General features: G+C 38.5%; 1 protein-coding gene across 3 annotated transcripts in view; it reads left to right on the forward strand.

Annotated features, from left to right (window-relative positions):
* PTPRT (protein tyrosine phosphatase receptor type T) overlaps positions 1-27,869 on the forward strand; it is a 461,775-nt gene that overhangs the window by 176,779 nt on the left and 257,127 nt on the right. For all 3 annotated transcript variants that reach the window (XM_086623021.1, XM_086623022.1, XM_086623023.1), the window contains exons 3-6: positions 1,809-2,080; positions 8,230-8,311; positions 11,491-11,606; positions 14,132-14,306. In XM_086623021.1, the coding sequence (XP_086479147.1) occupies positions 1,809-2,080; positions 8,230-8,311; positions 11,491-11,606; positions 14,132-14,306 (645 nt within the window). The remainder of the gene's footprint in view (positions 1-1,808; positions 2,081-8,229; positions 8,312-11,490; positions 11,607-14,131; positions 14,307-27,869) is intronic.

The following is a 27,869-nucleotide window of genomic DNA, read 5'->3' on the forward strand; positions in this document are numbered from 1 at the left end:
GCTAGGTTTCCAGCCTGCTGCCCAGGCTGTGCTGCCTCTTCAAGCCTGTTGGCAATTGTGCTTTCTCACAAAAAAAATTATCTTGGGTCATAGAAACAGAATGCAAATCTCAGTTTCTCAAAACTTTAACTTATTTGGGTGGATTTTTAAGAATAGTATGCACACAGTGGTCATTGAAGAAGGGAATGCTGGGATTGACTGGGAGCAGAATTTAGATCAACGGTGAACACTTGTCAGGATCCCATCTTACAGACTTTGATTAGTAGAGAGAAATAGAAAAGTTTGGATTCTGCTCTTTTGTTTCTTGAAGCCCTTGCTGTGAATCTGGAATTTCTTGATTTGGGGCCATTTTCATTTTCAGCATATCAAAATGAAAGATAGGATTGCCAGAGAGCATCTTGCCCATAAATTTTCATATTTCTTAGTACAGCCTCTTCCCCAGCTGTGCTTGAATTTTCCAAGGTCTCTAGAGTGTGTGATTTTTTTCATGGAAGATTGACTTCCTTCTGCGTCCGTGCTTTGCAGTCCTTTACAAAATGCATATATATCATATAAACACAGGGAAAAAAAATTTGTGGGAGAAAGTTGCTGGTATCTGTTGATATAAATTTAGAATATATGGCTGTTCACTGCACAGAATTGATCAAAATGTTTATCTGGCTCACCTGTGTGTCACACTGCTGTGGCATGGAATAGGGGAAGTCAATAGGTTAGAAGTGAGGCAAGGCTTTTCAAACTCAATCTTCTGTGAACTGCAAGAGGCCAGCAGAGAAATACATTTGTAGCATGCCTTGGCTGTAGCATGAGAACTGAGAGTGTCAGGAGGGCTGCATTTGATTAAAAATTATCATGCCTGACTGCTGGCACACAGATTTCACCCTCCTCCCTCCAGTCTTAGTATTTCTTCAGCTTTTTCTGAGTGTGAGTGTCTGCACACGCATAAAGGAGATCCTTTGAACAGAATTGCATCAAGTAACTCTCACAACGTTTCTCCTTATTGCTAACATTTGTCACCTTGATGCATCCGTGAAGAGATGGGTTGAGACACAATGTGCTATAAAATAACTGCCTGATGAATCAGAGCGCGAGTTCGACATCAAGTGCCACGGTTAATATGATGCAAGCTTCCAGGTTAACAAACTCAGGAATCGCCTTAGTATGTGTTTCCCTCCCTCAAATCAGCCTGCCCTTCCCTCCTGTAAGTATAATAGTCCTTGGTGCATTATTTCTAGTTAGATGTTGCTGTTATGCTAACAAACCTCATTCATTTGGGCTCTGAAAATTGGGGTTTTCTTAAGACACTACCACCTACAAAAATGTACAGTGCCTAGATGCAGAGTTCACAGGTGTAGGTTGGCGTGAAGTGGGTAGAGGCCACGTAGGCAAACATCAGCTGAGAATTTCAGGCATTGTTGTAGTTTTTGTATTGAATGTGCCTTTGGGGGACTGCACGCAGTGGGAGAGCCTTGTTGCTGCTTGAAGTGTGAATATGCTTTTGTTTAGAGCGACTGTTTTACTGCAAGGTTATGAAATAATAAAAGCAAAATAGTGTTTTTATTTTGATTTTAAAGTTATCTAATTAAAGTGATTCCAGTTGGCCCTGAATCTATTTGTGTATATACCCTGCAATTTTAATATCCTTTCTTTCTGCTACCTAACAACTAGCATAAAATAGCTAGTTTGAGTTCTTCGTGTGAACGTTTTATTTTCTAGCTTCTAAAGGAATCGCTGACTTTTCTAATGGAGCTGTTTTTACTGAAAAAGCCAAGGAAAACCACTCTTTCTTCTCTTTTTGTTTTCTTCTATAGGCTCCTTCATGATGGTGAACAGCTCTGGGCGAGCATCTGGGCAGAAAGCTCACTTGCTGTTGCCTACGCTGAAGGAAAACGACACACATTGCATCGACTTCCACTATTACTTGTCCAGCAGAGACCGTTCGAGTCCTGGCTCTCTGAACGTCTACGTGAAGGTGAACGGAGGACCACAGGGCAATCCCATATGGAATGTCTCGGGGGTTGTTACAGAAGGATGGGTGAAAGCAGAACTTGCCATCAGTACATTCTGGCCACATTTTTATCAGGTATGAGTTTATAATATTTTTCTCTCTCTTTCATTTAAAAATTTGGCTTGGTATGAGCTAAGCTATTGCTAGTGATGGGTATTCTGAAAACCAAATCCCTGTCCTGGATTTTTCCTATCAGAATGAGTTTACATATAGCAGTTCTATAGCAAGAGGGTTATGTAGGCATCTTTACATATTTCTTCCTGCTTCACCTTTTTTCTTCAGTTGTCAGGTCACAGAGTGATGGATAGACTGCTGGGAGTCAAATTATGGCAAGTTAAGACCCACTTGTTTATCACAAAATTGGGATATGAACATGCTTGTATTGGCACTTTCCATGGCACTGCGTCAATGTAAATACAACTGAGTGTCCATACGTGTAACTGTATCTCTGCATAAATTTGCCTGAACTATTTTTGACCGTTGGTTGATTCCATAAGAAGGAACATTTGTTCACTCAGCTTTGCATCTGAACTTTTCCTGTGCCCATGTGAGGGGTGTAAGTACATAAGCTACTAATAAAATCTTGTACCATGTTATAAATGTGAGCATACTCTTCACCAGGTCCTCCATTCCTCTGCTTTTTATCACTGCTTGTAACATAGTTTTACTTGTCCTGTTAGGAGATTTATTTGTTTTCTTTAAAACAAGCATGAAGTTGAGGAATGGAATGGGTAACTTGGTTTTTGGTTGTATGAATTTTACAGCCGCTTTTTATTTGTCCACTTCAAACTTTATGTGGCAACTTTGCAGTTGTTTTAGTTTTAATTAGATAAGGTTGCACACAATGGACTCACGTACTTCTTGTTTGGTGTTGAAGACATGTTTTGTATTCAAGACAAAAAAAAAAAAAAAAAGCCTGGGAGGTAATTGCACTCTAAACCTTGCAGGAAAAGCTGATGTACATATGATGCTAATAAAAGACATGAGTGAGATAGCAATTATGATAGAATAAACTATGCAAAGGCAGCAAATAGTCTGTGGATAGAAAACGGCAGATAGAAAAGCTTGCCTTTTTTTTTCCTCCTTTTTTTTTTTTTGTTCACTTGTAATAACCGGGTAGGAGGTCTGTAACATCTGAGCTGAAGTAGAATGCTTTAATGTTCTGCCTCTGAAAGAGTTGGGGATATCAGCAGAATACAGAACACACCATACAGGGTGAGAGGAAGGGGATAAAGAGATGCAGATGTGTAGAAAGTGGTGTTTTAAAGCCTGTACACAACTTGTCACTTGTTCTAAAGTCATATTAAAGTGCTTAGATTCTATTCACATTAACATGAACCTGATCATGAATGAGAATTTGCTTCATAGTAGGTGCTTCAACAGAGATAAAGGAAATGATCTTTCACCCGGATAATCAGTGCTTGAAAAACCTGGAAAAGGCAGTCTGATGTCACACTAAGAGAGACTCTGCTCTTAGATATACCAACAGCAGACTTCCTGAGCCTTGCTTCTCTTGCAAGTTCTTTTGCAGGTCAAGTTTGCTTTTCCTGAGCAAAAAATCCTGTAAATCAAACAAGAATTTTTCACTGCAGCACAAAAATGAACAAACTGAAAGCCAGCAGTGGCTGCTGGGAGTAGTGCCTTCCTAGAAAATGCAAGGGTTTTCTTTTTTACTTTTTTAATGAATTGAGGGTGGAGTTTCCTTCTGCTTATATTTGTATTCTTGTTCCTTAAGTGTGGCTTTCAAAATTTGAGATCCATCCCACTATTATGGGGGATCGAATAGACTAATCTGTTATCAGTCCCCAATTTCATAAACCATCTTCTGTTGATGGTCTGCAATCCTCTATATTTAATGAAGGATTTTTTTTTAAAAAGAAAAAAAAAAGCAAACTTCAAGCTTGCAAAAATGAAGAGGAAAACACAATGAAGGACTTAAGAAAAATTATTGTTATTTAGTAGCCTAAAGGCTACCACGCTTCTGGCTAAAGGAGTCCAGAGGTGTTAGGATGACAAAAGCTTGGGGGTACTGTTGCCAAGAGAGTGTCTCATTTCATGCTCACGATCTACAATGTGCCATGTGAGTGTTATTTGCCTGCTTTAAATCAAAATTGCATGCCTGGAGAACTCTTTGTACACGAGAGGCCTGAAAGCACGTTCTGTATTTCAAAACCACCAGGTAACACAGGAAAAAAAATAGTATTTTTACTAAATAAATGAAATCTGTCTCAGGCAAAACGTGGATTACTCTTAATGCACAGAAACATTGAGTTGCAATATGCATTGCAAATTCAGTCAGGCAAAAAAGTCTGAAACTCTCTGCCCCGGGTCTGAGGCTTCAGCAAGTACTTTGAGCTTTGGAGGTAGGACTGGTGGAAAAATAGTAACCACCCAATTGCCAGAGGTCGTGTTTTAGGTCTGGCAGTTCTGTGCAAGGGTCATATGAGTCATCTGGATCCAAAAGCCCTCTGCTGAGTTGTAAATGTGGGGACGGTGGAGATTTATAATGTCTACCCTAGAGTTGCTTGTACTTGGATTCTCAGCCTGCAAATGTTTTTAGTGTAGCGAGAAAAAGCTTTAATAGCTCTTGGAGAAAGGTAATGCGTGTAATCTTGAATTACTGCTTGCCATAAGGATGAACTTAGTCCCAGAATGCACCAAGGGCAGCACTAGAGTCTGCCAGGAAGAGTTTTTTTGATGTATAGCAAGGAACGTTATTGATCCGTGCCTGGAGAAAATTGTTGTACCACAACAGATGAGCCGGGCTGCGTTGCTAACACAGACGTCGCTGGTGTATAGCAGCAGTGAAATGTAGGATTGTTTATTGGTAAGGAAACATGAAATGACTTGGTATTTGCAGTTCTCAGGAGCATTTAGGTCTGTTTTTTAAGAGTAAAGCTTTGCATTTTGTCAGCTGTGTTAATTTCTGAGAAGTTCCTTAGCTGTAAAGCATCGTTAAGTGTGTATGTCTCAACCATTCTACATTTCTGACTGAAGTTAAAAGGACATGAGATGTACTCGGTGTGAAATTTGCAGAACTGGACCCCACAAGCATGGACTCCTGCCTTTTCCTCCAGTTGAGTCTCAATTCCCTGTTTTCAGGAAAACCTGGCTGCTTCTATGCTTCTTGCTTTGGGTGGGGCTGAGATACCACAAAATACAGAAAAAGACAACAATGTGGAAGTTTGAACTGGGAAATAACAGGAATATCAGAGTGTAAAGCAGAACAGATAATGAAATAGCCTGTCAAAACAACAGTGTGTGATTTGAGAGGAATCCTCCACTCTTTTCAGTGGATTCTGCACTAGTGTGCATGGGGTTTTTAGGAGCTGACTCTGTTGTTACTGGCTTAATTGATATTGCGCTGTATTAAAGTTGACTCTGTACATGTTGGTCAATTCTCTCCGTATTGGTGCTTCCTTTTGCCGTGCACTAATAGCTAATGCCAATGCCTTGGAGAACTTTTCTTTCCGAGTTCTTGGCTTGCAAGAAATTGATGAGTTAGTTCATTGTGGCTTATAGCTTCTCACAAATGCAAAACTAAAATAAGATTTTATAGCCATAATATTGTACTTTAATTCAAGTCTGAAAGGACTTGCAGTAGCTGCTTACATGACCTTCCCAGTTAAGTGTAGTTTTTATCACGAATGATGTCTCATTTTTAAAATAAATTGTAATTTCCATACTAAGGACTTCCATTATACTCTTATGTTGTGCAATCCCTAAGCAGCTTATCAAGAACCATGATAACAGAAAACACGTGATTTTTTTGGATTATTTTATCTTCCAGAGACTTTCTTCCTCCTATTGCTCCTTGGACAGCCTATTTTTTGTCCACCCTCCTCTGGATTAGATCTTTGTTTCTACATATTGTTAGCATTTGAGCTTTTCTTAGTTTATATCTTTGCCTGTTTTTTTTTTTTTTTGTGTTCTACCTGTTTTTATCATGCCGTTTTTCTAATGAATGTATTTCAGACAATCTCACTTCTGGACGTGTTTTGAATTGGGAGAGCAGATCTTAGGAAGTCAAGGAGACATGAGTAGAAACTATGTTCTGGATGGCCAAATGCAAAGCAAAATGATTAACAGCAATTCTGTACTTACGAAGGACACATTGGTCGACTTCCATAGCCAGGGCATCATGCAGTGATCAGCATTCTGACACTTGAATCTTCTACTGTATTGTCTTTTGAAAAGGAGATGGAGAAGAGGCTGAATGGTGACAAACTGCGACTACTAGATTTTTTTTTAGAATGAAAATAAGTGTTGAAAGCTGGCTTTAAGTAGTTAACTTTGTGTTCTAGTAATGAATTTTAAAGGTTACAAATTACTGAAATACTTTCTCCTACAAAACAAGTAGCTGCACTAGAATACTGCTTTAATATTAATAACTGTGCCAGTTGAACCTGTTAATTAACTCTGTCCTTGAAAACATTATTGTATGCTCATGCAAAAATGAGCAATTTAGTACAGTGTGAACATTACTTTAGTAAGAGGGAATGAAACTGGGAACATCTCTTTCAAATGCAGAGCACAGCATCCGGATAGCGTTTCATTCCTTTGGGAAGAGAATCGTTAACTTTAGAGGTAGCATTACCAAGTTGTTAAATAATCAGTCTGCGTTTTTCTTTTTTCTCTTGCAGTTTAACATTTCTAAAATTCCTATTCCTCATGGAATCATAGAATATCTCAAGTTGGAAGGGATCCATAAGGATCATCAAGTCCAACTCCCTGCTTCTCAAAGGACTACTTAAAACTGAACTATGCAATGACGAGCATCGTCCAGATATTCTATGAACTCTAACAGGCTTGATGCCACGAGCACTTCTCTGGGGAAGCCTGTTTCAGTGACCAACCACCCTCTCGGTGAAAAACCTTTTCCCACTGTGCAATCTGAACTTCCCCTGACACACCTTCATCCCTTTTCCTCATGTCCTGTCGCTGGGCGTCAGAGAGAGATGATCAGCACCTTCCCATCTGCTGCTCCCCTTGAGGGAGTTGTAGACTTCGATGAGGGCACAGTCTATAACTTGTGTCTTATTGTCCTTTAATTGTTGGGCAAACTGCACCATATTTAATACTATTTTCTCCTGAATTTTTAGTTAGCCTATTTGGCAGTAGTTAACTTGGTTTTAATGATCTCTTCATAATTTTTTTTCAGTTGAGTGTTTTTTTTTTGTTTGTTTGTTTTTCTGCACCAACAGTTTTCAGATAAAGCCTGTATCGCTTTACCAACAGGATTCTTCAGATCAGGACAGTTTTCTGGGTAACTCCACAAACCCATTGGGAAGAATGAGTTTTTTGTTAATCTGTAGTTGAGTATCTGTCTATTCAGACTCAAATTAGTGGAACACTTTCATTATTAGATAGATAAATTTGGTGGCCTTCTGCGATGGGGTTACAGTGTTGGTAGGGAGGAGCAACTGATACCATCTACCTGGACTTGTCCAAAGCGTTTGACATTGTCCCACACAACATCCTTGTCTCTGAACTGGAGAGACATGAATTTGATGGATGGACCACTTGATGGATAAGGAATTGGCTGGATGGTCACACCCAAAGAGTTGTGGTCAACAGTTCAATGTCCAAGTGGAGACCAGTGATACACCACGTTCCTCAGGGGTTGGTATTGTGTCCAGCGCTGTTTACCATCTGTCAGCAACATGGACAGTGGGATTGAGTTCACCCTCAGTGAGTTTATTACAGTCCAGTAACTCGAAGGCAGGGTCATCTGTGGCTCATAATTTGCTTTCTAACATTGCAACGACATGCGTGCCAAGTCAAGATTTTTCTCCTGAAGATCCGTGCCGGGGTTATCGATTCAATAAGTAAATTTTATCTCATGTACAGCATTCTCCAACTTTCTGAGGCATACTAAGAAACAAGATGTCAAATGATTATCTACATGATATTCTTGGACTGATACTTGAAGTGAATATAGGTGCGTGCATACATAGGGTATTTTTTACTCTTCTAAATGAAAGAAGCATATAGTTGTCTCTAATCCTAATGAATGTCGCTCTAACTTTTTGTTTTCCATATCAAACAGATTTTCAGTCTTTGGTATGCGTGTACATACTGAATTGCCTTGGTATCCCTTCATTAGTAATGATGAAATGCCTTGGATGACTCAGGTGTTGGAATAACAGCAGAATATGGTGACTGGCCAAATGACTAGTGTAGCTGTTCTTTTTAAGAAAACTCTTTCTTATTTTGTATTTCAGGTGATATTTGAATCTGTCTCTTTGAAAGGACATCCAGGGTACATAGCTGTGGATGAAGTCAGAGTTCTCGCCCATCCATGCAGTGAGCACTCTTTGTTTTTTCTAACTGTATCAGTGTGTTATGTACCAGGCTTTGGAGTCTAAGGAGTGATTTAGCCAATTTGGTCAGCACCAAAATGTTTTCTTGTATCCCTCTGAGACACCTAAAGACAATCAGCCTTGCATAATTACATAACTTTGCAAGTTGTGCAAAAGGCAGAACTCCTCTGTCTGTAGCTAGCACCAGGACATCTGTGGAAGTCTCTCTTCGTCTCTTGTTATGAGAATATAAAACTGGTTGGTTTATTATTTCTGAATCGTATTGCTGTAAAAAACAATATAAAAAGCTTTTGGTAATATTCTGTGTGGTTAACTTCAGAAAAAAAAGAAGAAAAATGGTTTCAGTATTTCCTTGGTAAAGGACATATCCCAAAGGTTGATCTATCAACAAATGCTAAACGTACTCAACGCCACCTGAAGATATTAAAAATAAATCTCATTCAGGCAATACACTTGCACAGGAGTAGAACTTAATGCAGGTTCATTACACTGTTCAAAAATATTAGTACTGTGTTTCTTCTATCGCAGCCCTAATAATAAGCTTAGATTTTATTTTGTTTTGGTGTTTTTTTTATCTATTTAAAGAAACCTTGAGCCTCAATCTTTGTGCCTGTACTTGTTTGGTTTCTCTATGCATCTACCGGGTGGCTTGAGGACTTTGTGTGTGTCTATATTATGTGTGTAGTATACACAAAATCTTCTAAAGATTTTTTCTAACAGCCTTTAACGACCCCTCTCACTAGTTCATAGTTCTAATAAGTCAGTGACAGCTGCTCATGAAAGAATAATGGATCAAATCAGTGGAGTGAAATCAGCTGGTTGTCTTGCAATAAGAATCTCAACAGCTGCCATTCAGTGTGACAGACATGGTTCTGCTCAAGTTGAACAGGACGTTTCTGATAACTGCAGTATGGTTAATTGCTGTTTAACTAAATCATATTTGTGTTTGCCATGTGGTCATTGCTCAGGCCTTTGGGTGCTTTTACTTCGTTAAGAAATACTTACAATCTGTATTAACCAGATGTTGCTGATAACTGGCAGCATCCAAACAAATCTCCCAAATGGTCTGTGTGTGTTCCACAGCGTGTTGGGTGATGACTGACCCCTTTACTGGGAAAGAGGCTGCTGAACAAACTGTGGGGCAAAGCTGAGACAAGAAAGTGATGGGATTTAAAAAAAAAAATGGGGTTTAAGCTGTGGTACACCCCTGCTTAATCAAGTATTTAAACTGATTTTAGATCCATTTCTCCAAGTATATGCAGGTGTCTCTTCAAAAATAAGTGTATTCTTGGTGACTCAAAACTGAAGCGATTCTAACAGTTAACTATTCCATTTTGAATCAGTTTGTCACCCGCAGCGTACAGAACTCGTTGACAAGCTGCAAGTCCTCTGTAACCTTTGCAAATGCTTCTCCTGTCCGATTCCCAACGTTGCTTTTGTTGTTCAGCCACTAGGGTCAGTGTCACCAGAGTGTGTTCCATTGACTTGTACAGGCTTTGCCCCATGTGTTTGTTTTACAATTATTATAACTCAAAACACGGGGACCGTGAAGCTCCTGGCGACCCTGGAGGTTACTGAAATTATTGGTGGTGTTTCTTTGTTTGTGCTTTACCTTCAAAGATGACAGTATAGCAGACATACTTCAGTATCAGCAAAAGTACAGTGAAATGTCGCTAAGGACACAGTAATGGAGAAAAATAAATATCTTGATGGTGTTGCCTTTTTTTTTGTCCTGTGAGGGAACACGTTGGAGTATCAATTTTGATTATGCTAAAAGCTCATTGACTATGTGTGCATGAGCACTGGCAATCGTAGGACAACACTGTGCCCTGGAAGTTGGGCAGACCTGAGGACCTTGGAGTTTGGGGTTGGTGTGGCTTTGCTCACCCAGGCAGCCCACCTTAGCCTGCAGGCAGAAATTATTACTGTTAGCCTGCAAATATCGTGTAGTACGTTCTGACCGTCACCAGAGGCAGTTTTCCAGGAGATTTTGATGCAAATTACTGGTCCTCAGGAGGCCCGATGACATAGAATCACAGTATTTCTGGAGTTGTCAGCAAACTGAGCATGCGGTGAATGGGATACAGAAACTAAATAAAAACATTTGGCATAGTATATAGGTGTGTGTTCTGTGATCCCGTGTCTGTAGTAGACAAATACCTGTATGTCAAGCTTCATGCACACACAGGCATAGATGCCCACATCCTTTTGAAGCTATTTAATTCTGATAGAAAAAGATGGGTTGGTATGTCCTCTGAAATTATGTATTCCATCAGTGTCTGATCATGCTGGAAAATGTAAAGATGAAGTTGAAAAACTCTGACCTTTAGAGTCTCATGAGGCTGCACAGCGTGTCCTGCTAAAAGTTTTCAAATGGTGCACAAACTTTCTTCTGAAGCCCAGCAAGAGCTAAGTTCACTTAAAAGTGTCAGAGTCACTACTATAACTCATGGTAGCAGTTAACGTAGAGGTAAATGAACCTGGTATTTAGTGAAAAAGATAATCCTCTGATCTAGTTCCTTTGTGAACAAATGGAACATCTGCCTTTTGGTATCAGTGGTTTAATGTTGAATTATTACTGAATTCAGTCTCAGCAAAACACTGATATTACTGATCTTAAATTAATACAGTGATACAATACTGTCAGTTACATGAATATTGCGTTTAATATCTGATTTGATATTAATGACTCATTATTATTCTAAAGGTCTAGTATGTATTTAACAGTCAATAAAATAAAAAGGATAAAAAGACCCTTGTGAAAATGTGGGTTGGGTCACTCATGCTTGAACAAGCTCAGAAGCATTTGATTTTGACCTTTTCAGAAACACCATTTTCTGAAGAAAGGAAATTACTCAACTGCTCTTTATAGCAAGCAGTAAGAAATGGTGCTGATGACCATGAGCTTGTGTTGTGATTTGATCTAAGTCTGTGTTTTCAGATGTGCCAGAGCTCTGTGCGATCCCTTAGGCCATCCTGTGTCAGATCCATCACCCACCTCACTCTGCAGTGGGGAGTTAAAAACCGAAGAACAGCTTTATTTTGCAAACCCACTTTGTCAAGGATAGACCCAAATGCTTTGCTGAGTGTTTGTGTTTGTGCTGGTATAACAGTCAATCACTGCCTTGCTCTACCCTTGCAATATTTTGCATCTTTTGTCAGGAAAAGCACCTCATTTCCTACGACTTCAGAATGTGGAGGTTAACGTGGGACAGAACGCAACATTCCAGTGCATTGCTGGGGGAAAGTGGTCACAGCATGACAAACTCTGGCTCCAGGTAAATTAATGCGCTCTTCTTTTTTAGTGATTGTTTTTTTTCTTTGTTTGTTTTGTTTTGGGTGTTTGGGTTTTTTGGTTTGTGGGTGGTTTGTTTTTTTTTTTTTTTTTTACATTTTCAAATAAAATTAGTAGGTAGAGAACAATGGGTAGTGGGGCAAAATCTTTTCATCAAGATCCTTTGAGAAATGCCTGAAATTGTTTCTAGGTGAGAGTTTAAGGTGGCAAAGTACAGAATCATGATACAGAAGATTGAAAAATGGCTGGTGACATCAAAATTTTGATTTCATACAAATGCCTGTACACCTATAAGCACTCAGTCGTAAAGCAGAGGAGACAGAAGTGGAATAGTTCTTCTGCTTTGTTATACAATCGTCTTTCCTCTCACATTCCAAAGATGTCCTCAGTCCAGAGTTGGTGACAATGTTAAGAAGGAAACCTGCTCTAAGGTCTGAGACTACTGCCTGGACAGTGAGAATGGACAAAACCCAGTTTGTACCCACTTTTTTTCTTCCTCCCAGTTTCTTTGGCTGCGTTGGCAGCAGATTGTTCCTTTTAGTTGCTCACTAAACGACGGAAACGCTCCCTGTCCTAATGTCTATAGTTTCATGCTACTGGTGTGTCTTGAAGGACTGGGTTGTGCTATGCAGGTGGGTATAGTAACAATGTTAAGAACTCTTTTTCAGTTCTAGAGTTAGAAATGGAATATGTATTAAACTGAAGATGTGGAGTGCATGTTTCCCAGTGCAGGACAAAAATATTTCTTCTGCCCTTTGAAGTGTTGGGATACGTGGAGTCCCAACGTTACCGTGCACTGATACATAGAGCTCTTCTAGAAGCTTTTAAAATAGTTGGGCTGTTTGCATCTTCTAAACTTCTGTGCCGTTCAACAGCTAATGTCCCAAACAAGTCCAGAGGGTTTTCTTGCTATACGTACTACACATGTATATAGGGCCAACATAAACAGTTTTTATTATATTTGCTATAATATAAATATATTTGCATAATATATAATGATATGAATAGATATGTTATAATGTTTAATATAACATTTCATATTATATTTAATATAATATATTAATAATATATTAATAGTAATATACTGTATATAATGTAATGTGTATATATTATGTTCAGTTTTTATTTATAGGGCCAACATAACAGTTTTTATTCTCAGTTTGGACTGATATGACGAAGGATCTGACCACTGCCAATTTGTAACATCTGATGCCCTCTATCATGGTTGCTATGGCATTTGTAGTCAAATAACAGATTTTATCAAACTTTTTTATTGACTTTGGACATTTTAATGAACTTGAAAATAATAATTTCAAATCTAGTTTAAATACTAGAGGAGGAATCAGGTAAACTAATCATAAAAAATAAAATTAGTACTGGGAGAAAGACTTGAATTGGTGTGAAATGTAGTTGTCATCATGTAAAAATGACCTGGCAGTCACTTTAATTGTACTCTCATCACAACTATTCTCCTAAACATTGCATTTTAATCTGAAGTTTATTAACCTATGGTGTACTTTTAGCATCCTTGGAGATGTATTTTTGGCTTATTCTTTATCTTTTTTTGTGTTCTTTCTGTGGAATCTTTCCGCAGTTATGTCTAGATGTGTGTAAAAACACTTCTGGCCTGAATCAGGATGAACCTTTTCCTGTGAGAAGCAGGGGTTTGGGAGGAAATCGTTGTTGTTGCTAGGGGAAACCTATTTCCATTCTCTCAAGTTGAAACATCTAATGAAAACAGCCTTGGAAACACCCTCAAAAAGTGATTACTGGAAATCGAAAAAACAGCAGTGTGTTTTCCTTTGAAACTCCTAATAAACTCAACCAACTGAGCAAGTTCAGGTGTTTGTGCTGTGGAGAACTATTTTTAGCTAGTTCTTCAGCTGTCCCTTTTCCGGTTGGGATAATGTTGCCTGGTGTTGGTAGAAAGGTTTATTGAGGAATGTTGGACATATAAGGATGTCTGCTCATCCAACCAATTTATTTAAATTGGTTCAGAATCAAAGTTTTACATCTGAAAATGCCAAGTTTATAAAATCTGTTTGTTTGTGGTATTTTTGGAACTAGATCATCTTTGAGGTCCCTTCCAACTCTAACCATTCGATGATTCTATTTTCCCAGGTGTCCAAAATCCATTCATTTGTAGTGATGAAAACACTAGCCAGGCCTTTAAATAACCTGTGTACAGTTGCACATTCTGAACTGTCACACTTTAGCCTTTTCAGTACATATAACTCAACAAATGCCCAGATATGTTTCAAAAATTAAATAGATATGTAAGCTTAAACATAGGTGTAAGAATATTTAAGCCCTAGTTCATACAACCCTGTAAGTTTTTCAGGGATATGGCTAGCAGTCTTTTCTTGAAAAATTGTGCTTATATAAAATCTAACCTAGTGATGTGAACGTGAAGGTCTGAGCAATGTTAAGGAGCATAACAAAGAAAGAATTACGTGTGGGTGCATAATCTGTGTGTCTTCATAACTTTATTTTTATCTGCCTTCACAGCAGTGGAATGGAAGGGACACGGCGTTAATGGTCACTCGAGTGGTCAACCACAGACGTTTTTCTGCTACTGTCAGTGTAGCTGACACCTCTCAACGCAGTATCAGCAAGTACCGATGTGTCATTCGTTCAGATGGTGGATCTGGAGTCTCGAATTACGCAGAATTAATAGTCAAAGGTAGGTTGCCCTAAAGCAGCAGCTTTGTGCAAGATGGGTATTTCCTCTCAGATGGCACCTATGTACAAAAATTGACATCCTATTGGACCTTCTTCTTTGATTCATATTAAATTTAAGCAGGGAAAAAAAGGTGAGAGTGATGTGAATTTTGACCATTTTCTTAAAACAAATATTTAAATTGAAACTTTGCATACAGCCTTCTTCATAAGCTTTCGTAGTAATGCAGGGTGGCTATGGGTACTTTTAACGGAGTCAGCTGAACAGTTAAACAGTTTGTCAGTCAGCTTGATCTGCCTTCCTGTACGGTGTTTTATCCGGCATCGATAACCTCGTGATGGCGTATTGCGAGTCGAAAAGTCTGCTCAGGGCTGCTGGGGATAGATGGCGGGATTGATTCTGCTGATGTCCTGAAGTACACAGCAGAAACAGCAGTAGTTCTTGAAGGATGCCAGGGTCTGAGCTCTCTTATTTACAGTGATTCAAGAGCTGATACTGTGCCTGACACATGCAAGATGTGTCTTAATCTCACCTCCGTGAGACATGGGTGCTGTTTACTCTGCTGCTGTTTGTGGTGGGTTGGTTGTTTGTTTGTTTGTTTTGGTTTTTTTTGTGGTTTTGTTGTGTTTTTTTTTTTGTATTTTGTGGGCTTTTTTTTGTTGGTGTTTTTTTTTTGTGGGTGTTTAGATTTGTTTTGTTTTGTGGGTTTTTTTTTGTTCTTTTTTATTATTTCTTTTCTTACCCTGAGCTGCACCACAGGGATGCTCACTGCCTCTTAGGTGGAGAGATCAGAAGGCAGCCAAGTTGCTCCTGAGACATTCTCTGTTTGGGATGGAGATGATGTCGAATGGGAGGAGTGTGAATCTGCTCATCAAGTGTAACTTTATTGATCTAAATGGTTCACTTTTCTATGAAAATGGAGGGCTGCTGTAGAAATTCAATCCCTTTTGTCCACTGTAGTACTTTCTGCCAACTTACTCTGTCATTCCATGATCAGTGTACTGATGCCTTTACAATACCTTAAATATAGAGTGTTGAGTGGTGCAGATATTCAGACTGCAAAGATCATGAAGAGAATATTTGTATTAGATGCCAAGTCCTTTTAATTTCCACTCAGTGATCTTGCATCTTGCTCAAATCCAGAGGAATTTATTCATGGTTAAAGTGGAATTGAGTTGCCAGGAGTAGCATGTCTAGTATTGTATCATAGCTAAACAGAGGGAAGACAATCTTCCAGAGCAGTGAAATATCAGAATATGCAAAGTTGAGTAGGTGCCTGAAATTTTCATGTTCAATGATATAAAGAGGGAAAAATAGAATAATAAGTTATAAACATGAATGGTTGGATGGTATACCAGGACAGATCTTGATAGATTCGTTGCTCAATGACTCAGGCATACACCTAGCTAGAAGGAATTTTAGGAGAGTAATATTTTTATGGGAAGGTACACTCCTCTGCTTTTTACTCCTGTTTAGTAAGCAGGTAAGGTTAGGTGGTTCATTTGAGGTTAGTTTGATGCAGCACTGTGACACACTGGGACTGCATGGATGAGTGCTTCCAAGCAGTCTGACTAATTTTAGTGTGGATAATAGCAAATTTGTAATGCATACACACAGGCTGAAGTGAAAGCAAAGTGGAATTGTTTAATTCTGAAGAGATGGTTATTGAATCGCAATAATGTACTTGGGTATACATTAAATTAGTCTGTAATTGAAGTTTTGCTCAATTGATAGTCCTGCCCCTAAACCCACTAAATCCAAGCTAACTGTCTGCTTCTCATGTGCTTTCTCTTGATCAGATGAACATAAAATCATAGGGGATTTCTTCAACAAAGGTTAAGGTTTAAAAGTGGATCTGTGTGTCTTTTTAATGTAAAGATCTGTTTGCTTGCCCTATGCTTAAGATGTTTTATTGTAATATTGAGGAAAAAAAAGAGTAATTTATATTTCTCAATATTGAGTGATAATATTTGGTACGTACAGATAGAGAGATTTTGCTTTGAAATACAGGTACTACTTCTACACCCTGAATTGGAACACCAGATACCTATTTCAGCACAGGAAATGATCAATGAAATTTAACACGCGCAACCTTCTGCCACCTCTCCCAAGTCCTCCCATTACTTGTCTATGTGGACATCTTTACTAAGAACAGTGTATTATTGTAAAGTAATTAGTGAAAATCTTACACAAGAGATCATAACTTTAGTTTCAAACTATTACAGTATGTTTTGTGGCAGGAGATACGTTTGTAGTACTGTGAAGATGCTTTTCTGTAGAGCTGTTTGCTGTCTGTGCTAATACCTCCCTTTCTTCTGACTCTGTGGCAAGGCTTGTATGAATGACAATACATTTATTCTTCTCTTTGCACTCTAGAATCATAATAGTCAAGCCAGAGAAACCTATCATTTCCATCTGTACACCTTACCATCCTTTGGTGCTCCAGTGAAAATAGCTCTTCTCTATTTCTTATCTCTCACTGTTGCACATATAGTAATTTAATACAATTTTGCACAGAGCAGTTTTCAAAAAACCCAGAGATTCTACGTCTTGCTATACTGATAGCATACGAATGGAATACTTCTTGTCTGCAATTTTCTTTTAAGCAAAAACTATGTGGTAGTTACTTATATTCTTAACTAAATGTAGGTTTTGCTTCTGTAAAGATTGTTTAAAATACTGTGAAAATTGGCTGGAATCTTATCATATAAGGTCTTTATTAATGATAGTGTCCTTCCAGGACACCTGTCACATTATGTACGCTTGTGAATAACATTTTAAACTCTCTGTGTGTGTGGAGCTTGGTTTGCGATGGTTTTTATTTCCTAATCTCTTTCAGATATTCTGGATGAATTACTCAATACCTGGTAGGAATCTGTGGAGATCTGACAAAGAGGGAATATTACAGCACCTATACCCTATTTTTCATGAGAACCAGTTTTCATCTATAACCAGTTTTTCTGAGATTTTTCACTCTCCAGAAAGCCCCTCAACATTATTTTGTTGCTGCCTGATGCAAATTCTTTTAAGGCTCATGGCGTTTTCTTAAGGTCTGTTCTGCTCCTACAGGGGTAGGAGTACTCAGGAAACCCTGTACAGACCTCCCAGAGTATGTTCTAGTTCTTTTCAGTTTTGTCTTAGTTGATTTTCAAAGTGTTCAGTGAGTCAACATGGATGAAAAGCAGTTTGTCTCTTAGCTGAGTGGCTTTCTGTCATCCTTGTGATATTTGGGGCAGCTCGTGTTTTATCAGTCACTCTTTTCTTAAGGTTTTTAGACATGAGAAGCTGATGCCTTCAGTGACACCAGAGGGAGAGGGTGGTTTGTTTTTCAGGGTTGCTTACTATTTTTTCCCTAGTTTTTTTCTGGTATGATACTTGTCACTGTAATTGCACCATCTGTTTATTAACTTGCCAGGTACACAGTGGAAACTGCTCTAGTGATCTGAGTCTTTTTCTCATGAGTAGACACTGGAATTTAAAAAAAAACCCAAAACAAACCAAAAAACCCCACATAGACAAACTCCAAACAGAAACCACAACAAAAATACCCTATCAAGTTATCAGAGTTGAGATACTCAAGCATATAAAGGATGCTAAGTAAATAGATGTTTAAATAAGTCTTATATAAGGTTCTCCAGTATTAAATATACTGTGCAAATTCCAGATTCACAATTATAAGGCAGACTCACCAAGGAAAACCTCTACAAGTATTTTGACTATCTCAGCATTTATTATTGGAGTTGTGTCCAGAATAGTTTCAGTTAATTATTAAACAGCAGGAAGTCCTATTAGGAGAAAGAGCTTTCTGGAGTTTAGAAGTAATAAGAAATAAAAATGTCTCTGTTCTACAGCTGGGCCTGACCTTGGGCTGGAGCTGGCCCTAGAAACGTCACATCAGGCCCTCCATAGGTTTCCTTGAATAACACAAGTGCTGTGTAGGTATGACAGTATATAATGTGGCGTTACACATCTACTCTAAAGTAGAGCTTGTTCTTGGAATAAAAATATAATTGCCTTCAACGTAGTTGTTTAGGATACTCACAAACTCCAACATCTTTCGTGTCATATAAAGCAATTACTGAGAGAGGTGGTGGATATGAAAAAGATTCTTCAAAGTTTTTGTTTGGATTATTTTTGTTTCTTTGTTTGAGTGGGGTTTTTTTGTCTGATTGTTTTGGTTTGTTGTTTTTTTTTTTTTTAATTTGTTTTCGTGCCTGATGCATGGATAGTTCTATACCCCAAGGTATTCTTGCCAAATGTTCTCATTAAAACTAACATAATATCCTTGCCATCATAGGGTACTATAACTACTGTTTCCATGGTGTTACTCAAGTCCCCATACTTCATTCAGGAGATTAGAAGTGTTGATAGGAAAAGTACATGCTGTTCTGCAACTATCCTCTTTTGCCATCAGGATGGCTAGAAGACCAGGTACATTCCCTTCCTTGGAACCGTTTAGGAGATAAGCTCACCTGTGGTATCTATGCATTTTAGATTTTACTGTTAAAAAAAGTATTTTTCCTAGTATGCATTAATAAGTTCAGATAGGAATTTTCAGGCCTTCCAGCCACTTATCAGACTCATCCAGATTGCAGAAGTTGCTGGGTAGATTTGAATTCATCTGCCTAGTAATGCACATTAATCAAGGGCCTTGAAGTTATCACCCTGTGAACGGGAGAAAGTCTCTTGCTGGCTCTACCAACAGTATCAGGAAAGCTGCGATAATGAGGGTTCCCCTCAGGCTGCGTACTCCTTCTCTGTTTTTTCCAGTTTACACAAATCGATTCAGTCTGCAGAATTTACATGTCCTGTACCGTGAGAAGGTAAGTATAGATTTGATAAAGCATGTAATGGTGTTGCCCTTTTGAACACTACACGAGCACAGAATAGGTTTTGTGTGTGTGCATGTGAACCATCTGTGAAGGTTATGCTGCCTTTGAAATTACTGAACAAGGGAGAATGGCTTCGTGATTGTGGGGTGTCTGAAAAAGCCACTTACATTCCTTTATTTCTCCGCAGTCACAGTGGTGCAGGGAATGTAATATTCCCTTCTCAGTGTTCCCATCTGGCTGGTAATTACTTGAACTTGTCGTGGCTCTGTTTAATCGCCTAGTTCGGTGTAGTCCAGAGCAGTTACTTTAACTCAGTTTTAATCATTAGGTGGGTGTGTGGTGAGAAAGGGGGAGGCAAGGAGATTACAAACACTCATTGCCTCTCACCAAGAGCTTAAACTCCACTTTCTCTTCTCTCAATCCAACTTAATATCCTTCTGTGAAGTGGCTGGGGGAGACACGAAGACAATGCTGTCGAAGACAATGCTGTCGTTTCATGGAAATCAGCAGTTAGTGTGAACCGTGTGTGTTCTTTCAAAAGGAAACATTTCCTCCTCCTTCTGCTTAACCTCCAAAATAGAACTGGGAAATGAAGCAGTTTTCTTGAGAGCTGATTAATGCATACTTTATATACAGGATCCAGTTTTCAGAATTGCACTGAGCGCCACGCAGATGTACAGTCATGTTCCAGCATGTGTGTTCCTTGTTTCTCACGTTTACATTAGTCAACAAGGTATAAATTAGAATAAGCATGTAGCTAACTGGAAACTTTCTTGCAGTGAATAGGTTGGTAACTAAGACCACCAGATGTGTGCCATTGTAAAATGTCTCTCTTAGCTTTTCATTGTTCTTTACTTCTTTTTAATGTATAAATTTTCATGCAAGTTGATTGCTGATGTTGCTTATGTGACATTACAATTCAAAATCACACGTTTTTGCTTATACCTTAGCTAAACATTTAGCAGAAATGATGAGTCACATACATTGTTTAATTTTAGAGAAGTTATTAATAGTCTTCTCCTGGAAAACAGAATCTAAAGCTGTTCTTAATTTATTCACCCTGTGGTTGCGATTCTGTTTAATGCTTTTAATTCAAGAGAAGTCCCTTAAAGTATCATCTGTCACCATACTTGGATGTCGGTGAAGTCTGGTATGATTTAGGCATACTTGGGCAGTTGTGAGATATAATTGTTGGGTATGAGCTGTTATCGCAGCAGGAAAGATACACTTTTCATATCAAAATATTACTTCTGTTGCAGTGGAAAAAACAACCTAAAAAAGTAGTGCTTTACTTAATATCAATTGCAGGCAGTGATGCATCAGATGTGAGTAGACTGTATCTATAGATGCAAATGCCTCAGACCAGCATGATTATTGGAACTTTTAAAAATTTTGCAGTGCTAGACACAGTGTATAGAAGCGTAGTTATCATTCTCTTTCAGAAATGCAGTAGTTACTGCAGCTAATAGGCTTTCTGCAAGGGTGATGTATTTATTGTAGGATGACTGAACTAATAGGTTCAAAATCATCTGTGGAAGGGAAATTTCTGTCTTGAGCAAGGTGCTACAGAATTCCCTGGCCATCTTGATTTAAGCTTTACTCTTTGGCAACATACTGTGGATCTGCTTAGTACATGGTTGAGTTTCTTAGGATGTGTGAAATGTGTGCCCAGATTTTATATTTATTTTTATTGTTTTAAATAAAATCACAAAGCAAGAGATAGTACGTTTGAAAGCAATATGTTGCTTCCCAGTGATCTGTGCTAAAGACCACCTTACTCTGATTTATTTTACTTAGCTTTTTTCCCTTTGTACATCTCGAATCGCCTTTGATTGTGTTGAGGTCTAGCCCTTTCTTAAACAATCTCTTTTCTTGGGCATACCCAGCCTTCTCGTGGACTTCCAGGTGTGTGTGTTATACCCACCTTTCTATCTCCTTTTAGTGTGCCACTGCATGTGCTGCACCTGATCTGCTATACGGGCGCTTGTTAAACTACTCTGCTGGGTTTGGAGGTTGGCATTTACAAGCTGAAGCTCTAATCCTAAGGTAAAGAAGATTGCAAGTTTTGGAGGAAAGAACGATGGAACTTTTGTAAACACTGAATGGTTGAGTTCAGAACTAAGGATGTTAGCATTATGGCAGCTCTAGAATCTTTTTAGCTTCAAAGCTGGGAGATGACAAATGTCTTTTGAAGTCTGCTAGTGGCACTGAACAGAGGTCATTCAGCAAGCTTGTATTAGATATTCAGGTGAAAGGGATTTTTAAAGTTTGCATAGCTTTACCTCCGAATGATGGAGCTGTGCTGGCTTTGAAAGCAAAGCAGCTCAACTGAACTCCAGGGAGAAGCTGGCTGTTGGTTATGTTTGTGTTTGTCCTATCTGAATGGGGAGATTAAAAAGCCTGTTTCCATGTTAAGGAGACAATGATCGCTTTGAAGTTTGTTCCCGACTCAACTGTGAGATTATTTGAGGCAAGAAAATAGCCAAAGTTGCAGTTTTGAATTGAGATGTTGCAGTTCTTCTCCACCTCTGCCGTGTTGAAGAATGCTTCATTTTTCTGAGCAAATAATTTCCCAGCATCTGTTCTAGCTGTAAAATGATAAAATACACTACTCATAGAATCACCACCCTAAAATCTGTTGTGCTGTTTTTCAGCTTTGATCTGATGTGTTAATCTTCTGCCATGTTAAATATCACTACTTGTTCCCCTCTTTTACTGGTGCTGAGAAACTGGTTCAGATCACATCCTCACTGTTACCCCTTTCCAGCTGTGACTTTTAAAGAATGCTTTACATCTAAGAGCAGAAACCTACTGAGCAGCAGTTAAATAGGGTGATGATTACAGCAAGCCCTGAAACTGTTTTAATCATTGGTCTATGAATTTGAGAAGAAAAAAAACCACAATATGACATTTTCTAGCTCTCTACAGTCCATACTGCCTGCTGTAACGCCTTCAAGGTGGACCTTGTATGGACCTTGTAAAACTCGAGCTTGTCTTGTTCATAGACCTCTCCTAGGGTTGCTGATTTTTCTTAACTTTTCTTTTATTGTGAATGATTTCAACTGCAGCGTTGTGTTCTGCTATGCTGCACAAAATGTAAAAACCCTTCTCTGAAGAAGTTATTCTAGCCCTCGTTCTTCTTTTTTTGACCAGATTTCTCTCCAGAGCGTACCTCGCCTCTCTCTCTTTCTCAGCAGGACACTTCCATCAGTGCTTGTTTGTATGTGAGGAAGATGCAAATAGCTGCAAGACTTAGGCTGTCTCTGTTTGGATCCTATAAATCAGTCTTTGCATATGCTTTAGTGTCCTATTTATTAGCCTGCAGCTAATACTGGAATACATGACAGCCTACAACTTACAAACTGTTTGTTCCCTCAGCAGGATACAGACACAAATTAAAATGGAAGAGATTTGGCTTGCTTACTCTCATAATTTTCTCTTTTCTTTCCTTCGTATTATGGCAAATCCTTCTTTTATTGCTGCTGCTGCTTGTGAGCTTTTGACCCTTGTGAACATTGCTGACCGTTTCGTATTGCCTTTTAATCAGCAGCATGGTATTATTCAGTCTTCTGACACATGTTTCTCGCTAAATAGTGATTTGTCAGTATTTTCCATGATTTTGAGGTTGAAACTCTAAATATAAGCATTTTTGTGCTTGCTCTTGCACTGTTTTCTACCATCTCCCTCCTACTTAACCTTACCTCTGTTACATACCTTTGCTCTACTTGATGAGTCTTGCAAATCGTTTACTTTTGTGTGCCTTGTGTCAAGAATAGGGTACTTTGAGGATGACCAAGAATTTTGGTGCATTGGTTTTGCTGCCTGTTGGTTAGGCCACGCAAAGCATGCAGCAATCGCTTAGCTTGTGGGAAGTTTTATGGTGGTTATTGTAGTCACAAACCCATATGCTCTTGAGAACTGAAATCTTGTAGTGGACAAGCATTTCGTATAAATTTCTATATATCTAACTATGAGAAGTTCTAACTGTAATAATTTTTCAGTAATCGTTTTCAGGATTTAAAATGGGGGATGTTCACTTGATGCCAGTATTAAATTATGTGTTCAAAGCTCTGAGAGCGTGAGTCTTGATTTGGTAAATGGCCTCTGACAAGTGAGTGCTCTGTTTATTTTCTGCTGCCTACTAGGAAGGGACAGGACTGCATTAAAAGCTGTATGGATCAGGTGACACACATTGAAAGCAGGCAAGGCTTAACTCTGCTATCTAGAATTGAATTGCAGAGTGACAGTAATTAGGAAAAATACATTCCTTCTCTCCAACATACAACCTTTTCACCATATGCATGGTCCTCTCCAAAGCTCTGCCAATTGGATATAATTTAGCATTAGTTAACACTGCATTTAGTCGAGGAGCCTGAGGAAACTCGTTCTGTTATAGAATTATTCTCAAGTTCACCATAATTCCTTTTTATGTCATCTTCTTGGAATCACGGTACTGTTATAGTCTTTGCAGTAGGATTATTGATATTTCCTGAGCAAAAAGGAACTCTTCATTAAAGCTGTGATACTTTCAATAGGAAATAGACTATTCTCTATTCCAAGATTTATTTTCGAAATAGAGGATCTGAATTTTTTGCATGCCTCAGCCCCAGGTGTAGCAGTTCTATACTCATAAGGAAGTTTTACTGTTTTTCATGTAACTCATCTCACTTACGGATGTAACGACAGAAAGAAAAAATGTTTCATCTAATTTGACCTTTTGCGATATGCAAGCCATGGAATTTGCAAGTCGTTCTTGTATCATGTGCAATACCATATGAATAAAGTAGAATCGTTTTCAAAAGAGATTTATGATGATTAAAAGTTTTTGGATTATAGCAAATCTCAACAGTTTTAGGTAAACTCTTTAAGTACTTTATTATCTTCACTGTTTAGTGTCTATAACTTATTCCAGTTAAATGGCTCCAGCTTTTACATCTAGCAGTCAGATCTTAAGTCTTTCTGCTAAATATAATAAATCTTGAAGTGTTGAATATTTTGTTGTTCTGTGGGAACTGGCATTGACCATGATCTTAGCTTTGTTTAATGTATGTATCTTAAATATCTTTGCAAGGTCCCTCGGTTCCGTTGAAGCGCTGCTGTCATTTCTGCGGAAGGTATCTCAAACTGGTCTTTCACACATATTTGTGAAACATTCTGTTTCCACAATGAATACTTTTACTTAACCATATTTGTTGTTTTTCTTGCTATGGACTAGGAAACTTGTAAGTGCATAGATTGATTTATTTATTTCCCCCCCAAATCTAACACAAGCCTCTTCAGCAGTGACGAAGAAAAGAACTGTAAACATGTACATGCTGCGTAAGAAAAAGCACTTTTTCCACACAAAATGTTCAAGATTGTTTCATGTGGCAGGAAATGGTCATTGCCTATGTGATGAACTTCTGGACTCAATAGAGTAACAAATAATAAATGTATTAATAAGAAAGCACACTGGATGTCTCAAGGAATGGCTAATGGAGACTTGATGGAAGTAGTTGATTTTCAGTTCAGGTGTGGTAAAACTTAACATTATTTGGTTTTTTTATAAGGCAGCCTTTTGGTTTGAGTCACAAAAAGAAAAAGGAAATGTTTAGAGCCCTCCTAAAAGACATTTCTGTGTCACAGAAAAGGTTCTTAGTTGGGGCATGCAAGTGTGTTTGTGGGTGCACCTGCACCGAATTTCTAACACTGCCCACAACCACGAAGGCTGAACTTGTTCCATAGTGTCAGAATGTGTTCCCTGGCATGAGGGATAAGGATAAATAATGTTGTCTGTGGTCTTCTTGCTCTGACAGCTGTGAACTCCATCACTGTCCTCTTTGTTTCTCAGCTCCATAGCATGTGCTATGGAGATCGGTAATTCATTTAGGAGGTGAATTTTTCCAGATTTTTAGTTGGATTTTAGCAAAAGTTTCCCAGAATTCCCTGTGTTTCTCTCTGTATTTATATGCTTTAACCCTCATAGGAATAAAGCACAGAAAGTATTTTGTGAGTGTTTGGCCATAATGGAAAATGAAACGTATATGCTTCTGGGATAAATGAGACTCAGATCTTGTCTGGTGCTGGGTCTCTCACCCTTTTCCTTATTTTGCAGGGATATCGTGTGGGTAGTTTCAATCTTCCCCAATTTCTCACAGGCTCTGGAATGCTTTTTGTGGAAATACCAAGACCTATCACCCATCATTACAGCTATCATGGTGAACAGCACACCATGCAGCATATTGGAATTTCTAGCATTTATTACTGCCTCAGAATGCATTTTGTGAGAAAAGAGAAAGAATTGATCTTTTAGTGTAATACTTGGGAGTCTCTCATAGGGAACAGCCTAAATCAAGTAGTATGTTTCAAGGCTAAGCTTTAAACTGAAAATAAGCAGATATACTGCCAGGAGAGGTAAAAGATGGAAGGAGCATTGTGATCTGCAGGGTATTCTAAAACTCTACATGTATGAGAAATAAAAATAAAAAAGTACCTGAAATAAAAATATAAATATTGAATGGTGAAGAAAGATTCACCTAGTTTTCATATGACTTAAATGTCATTTCTGGTGTGTCTGCCTATTACATCCATGACATCATCTTACCAGGTGATGATAATACTGTTTGTTGCACTTAATATAGGAGGTGAGGCACAAATCCTGAAGTTTGCTTCAGCTAACATTTGGGGTATTTAGGTGGGAAGGGAGAGAGAGGATTCCCAGTCAGAGTAATACCTTCCTGTATGGAGGTCTGTGTTGACTGAATGGTCAGACCAATGGAGTAAAGGTCGTATGATAATGTTCAACTGTCCAGACCAGTGAAGGGGTTGGCTGGAGCACGAACACGTAGGAAGGTTCTCAGTAAGATTAAAGGACTTCTGTTGTTAACTACTTAGGGTAAGACTGTGACATGTAAGATAGGCAGAATCCAGCCTTGAGTTACTTTTGGGAAATTCGGGTTTATACGAACATTTAAGATGCTAAATTGCTCAATATAAAAGTTAATGGCTGGATTTTTTTTCCATCTAAAACTTACTGGTGCTTAGTGAAGGTTCTGTTTTTATCAACTAAGTTTTATTTTTGCTCCTCAAATCTCAGTAGATTGGCAGTCTTAGCTGTTGTTGGGTTTTTGTTCTTTCAAGTTTAACTTGCAAATTTCAGATAAGTAGGACCTACCTACAATCTGACCTTAAATGTGAGGCTTTTTTCGGTGGCTTACAACGTTACTTGCTATGAGTTGCAACAGAACCTCCCCAGCCATTACAGCTGGAAGATAGTCAAATGGAGTGAAACGGGGCGGGGAGAAGAACTGAACAGATGTATTTACTTGAAAAATACAACTTTGTGCTCGCTATTCAAGCTGGCCTGCCTAGTGAATGGCTTGAATTTTCTGTGGAAACAGCATATGAATTGGCATATGCACAATGTGGAATGTCTGTGACCTCCAAAGACGTGCAAAAAGCTCCAGAATATTTTTATATGATACACTTGTATGATTTGCTTAACTCTATGAATTCTAAGCAACCTCCATACTATCTTTATTCAATGACAGCTGAAACTTCTGTAGGAGCCTGCACCTTGCTCCTGCGCTTTTGGGGGTGGGGGTTGTGCCTGGGTTTTGGCAGAGGATTGTATCTCCACTCGAAAAGTGCTGTGGCAATAACGAAGGGCAGCGATGGATCAGATTTCTCTGAAAAAATGAATAGTGTAGAGGCAAATACATCAGCAATGGACTAGCTACTTACCTGAGAAAGGGCTTCCACAACGACACTGCCAGGAGCTACAGGAAAGCAAATTCTGCTGCTCAAAGCATAATCTGAAGCTCATATGAGAGCATGAAGAAATACCTGTCTAACGTTTAATACCGTGCAGTTGGTGAGGCGTTCTTGATGAAAATGATTCTGAATGGCTTGTGTATACTGAATTAGCAACCTCCAGTATTTACTGCATTCACTGGTGTGTGCTGTACTACCTGCTTGAAAAAATAAAAAAAGGAGGTTTCTGTCCTAGGTAAAAACCATTGTACATCTTTGTATCAGTTCTTACTTTTTCTATATGCTCCTTTTACTTCTCTTTCTCATTAGCTGCTCCCTAGAGCAGCAATTCAAGTGACAGACCATAATGTTATCCACTCATCGACGTGTCTGTCCACATCAAAATGTTTTGCTGCAGGTGAGGTGATAATTTTCCATACGTCAATCAAAACTTTGCCAGTAAGATCAGACAAACGGCCCTCTGGTTTCTACAATGTATATTTATCCTGTTTCCAATTTGAACAGAGAAAAATACAGTAGGTAATTCTGGTAGAAGTGGATGGAGAGAATAACTCATAATTGGCCAGTAAGGCATTTGAGTTGCTAGGGTTACTCCAAAATAGAAGTAGTTTATTTACAATTTACAGTGCAGTTCCTTCTATGGGGACTGCACTATTGATACCTGTTGCTTTATATGTGTTTTTGTAAAATGCAAAAGAGAAAAGCCAGTTTATTTCAAAACAAGTAATGACGATATTGTATGCAAAATATCACTTTTTTTGGTTTTGTTCCTCCATTTAACCAGAATTTCATGGGCATTGCTAAGGACAATTTGGTGTCAGCTATGTAACGTTACAGCCTCTAATGTGTTCTTTCTCTTACCATTTGTGTCTATTAAGCAAAGCAATGTTCCAGGCAGTCATATCACAAATTGAAAGGAAAAAGAAGTTCAGCTTGTTACTGGATATGTGAGATACTGTGTTTATATCCATGGGGAGAAATT

Source organism: Tauraco erythrolophus, chromosome 18 (assembly GCF_009769465.1).
Source record: "Tauraco erythrolophus isolate bTauEry1 chromosome 18, bTauEry1.pri, whole genome shotgun sequence".
Lineage (NCBI taxonomy): Eukaryota > Metazoa > Chordata > Aves > Musophagiformes > Musophagidae > Tauraco > Tauraco erythrolophus.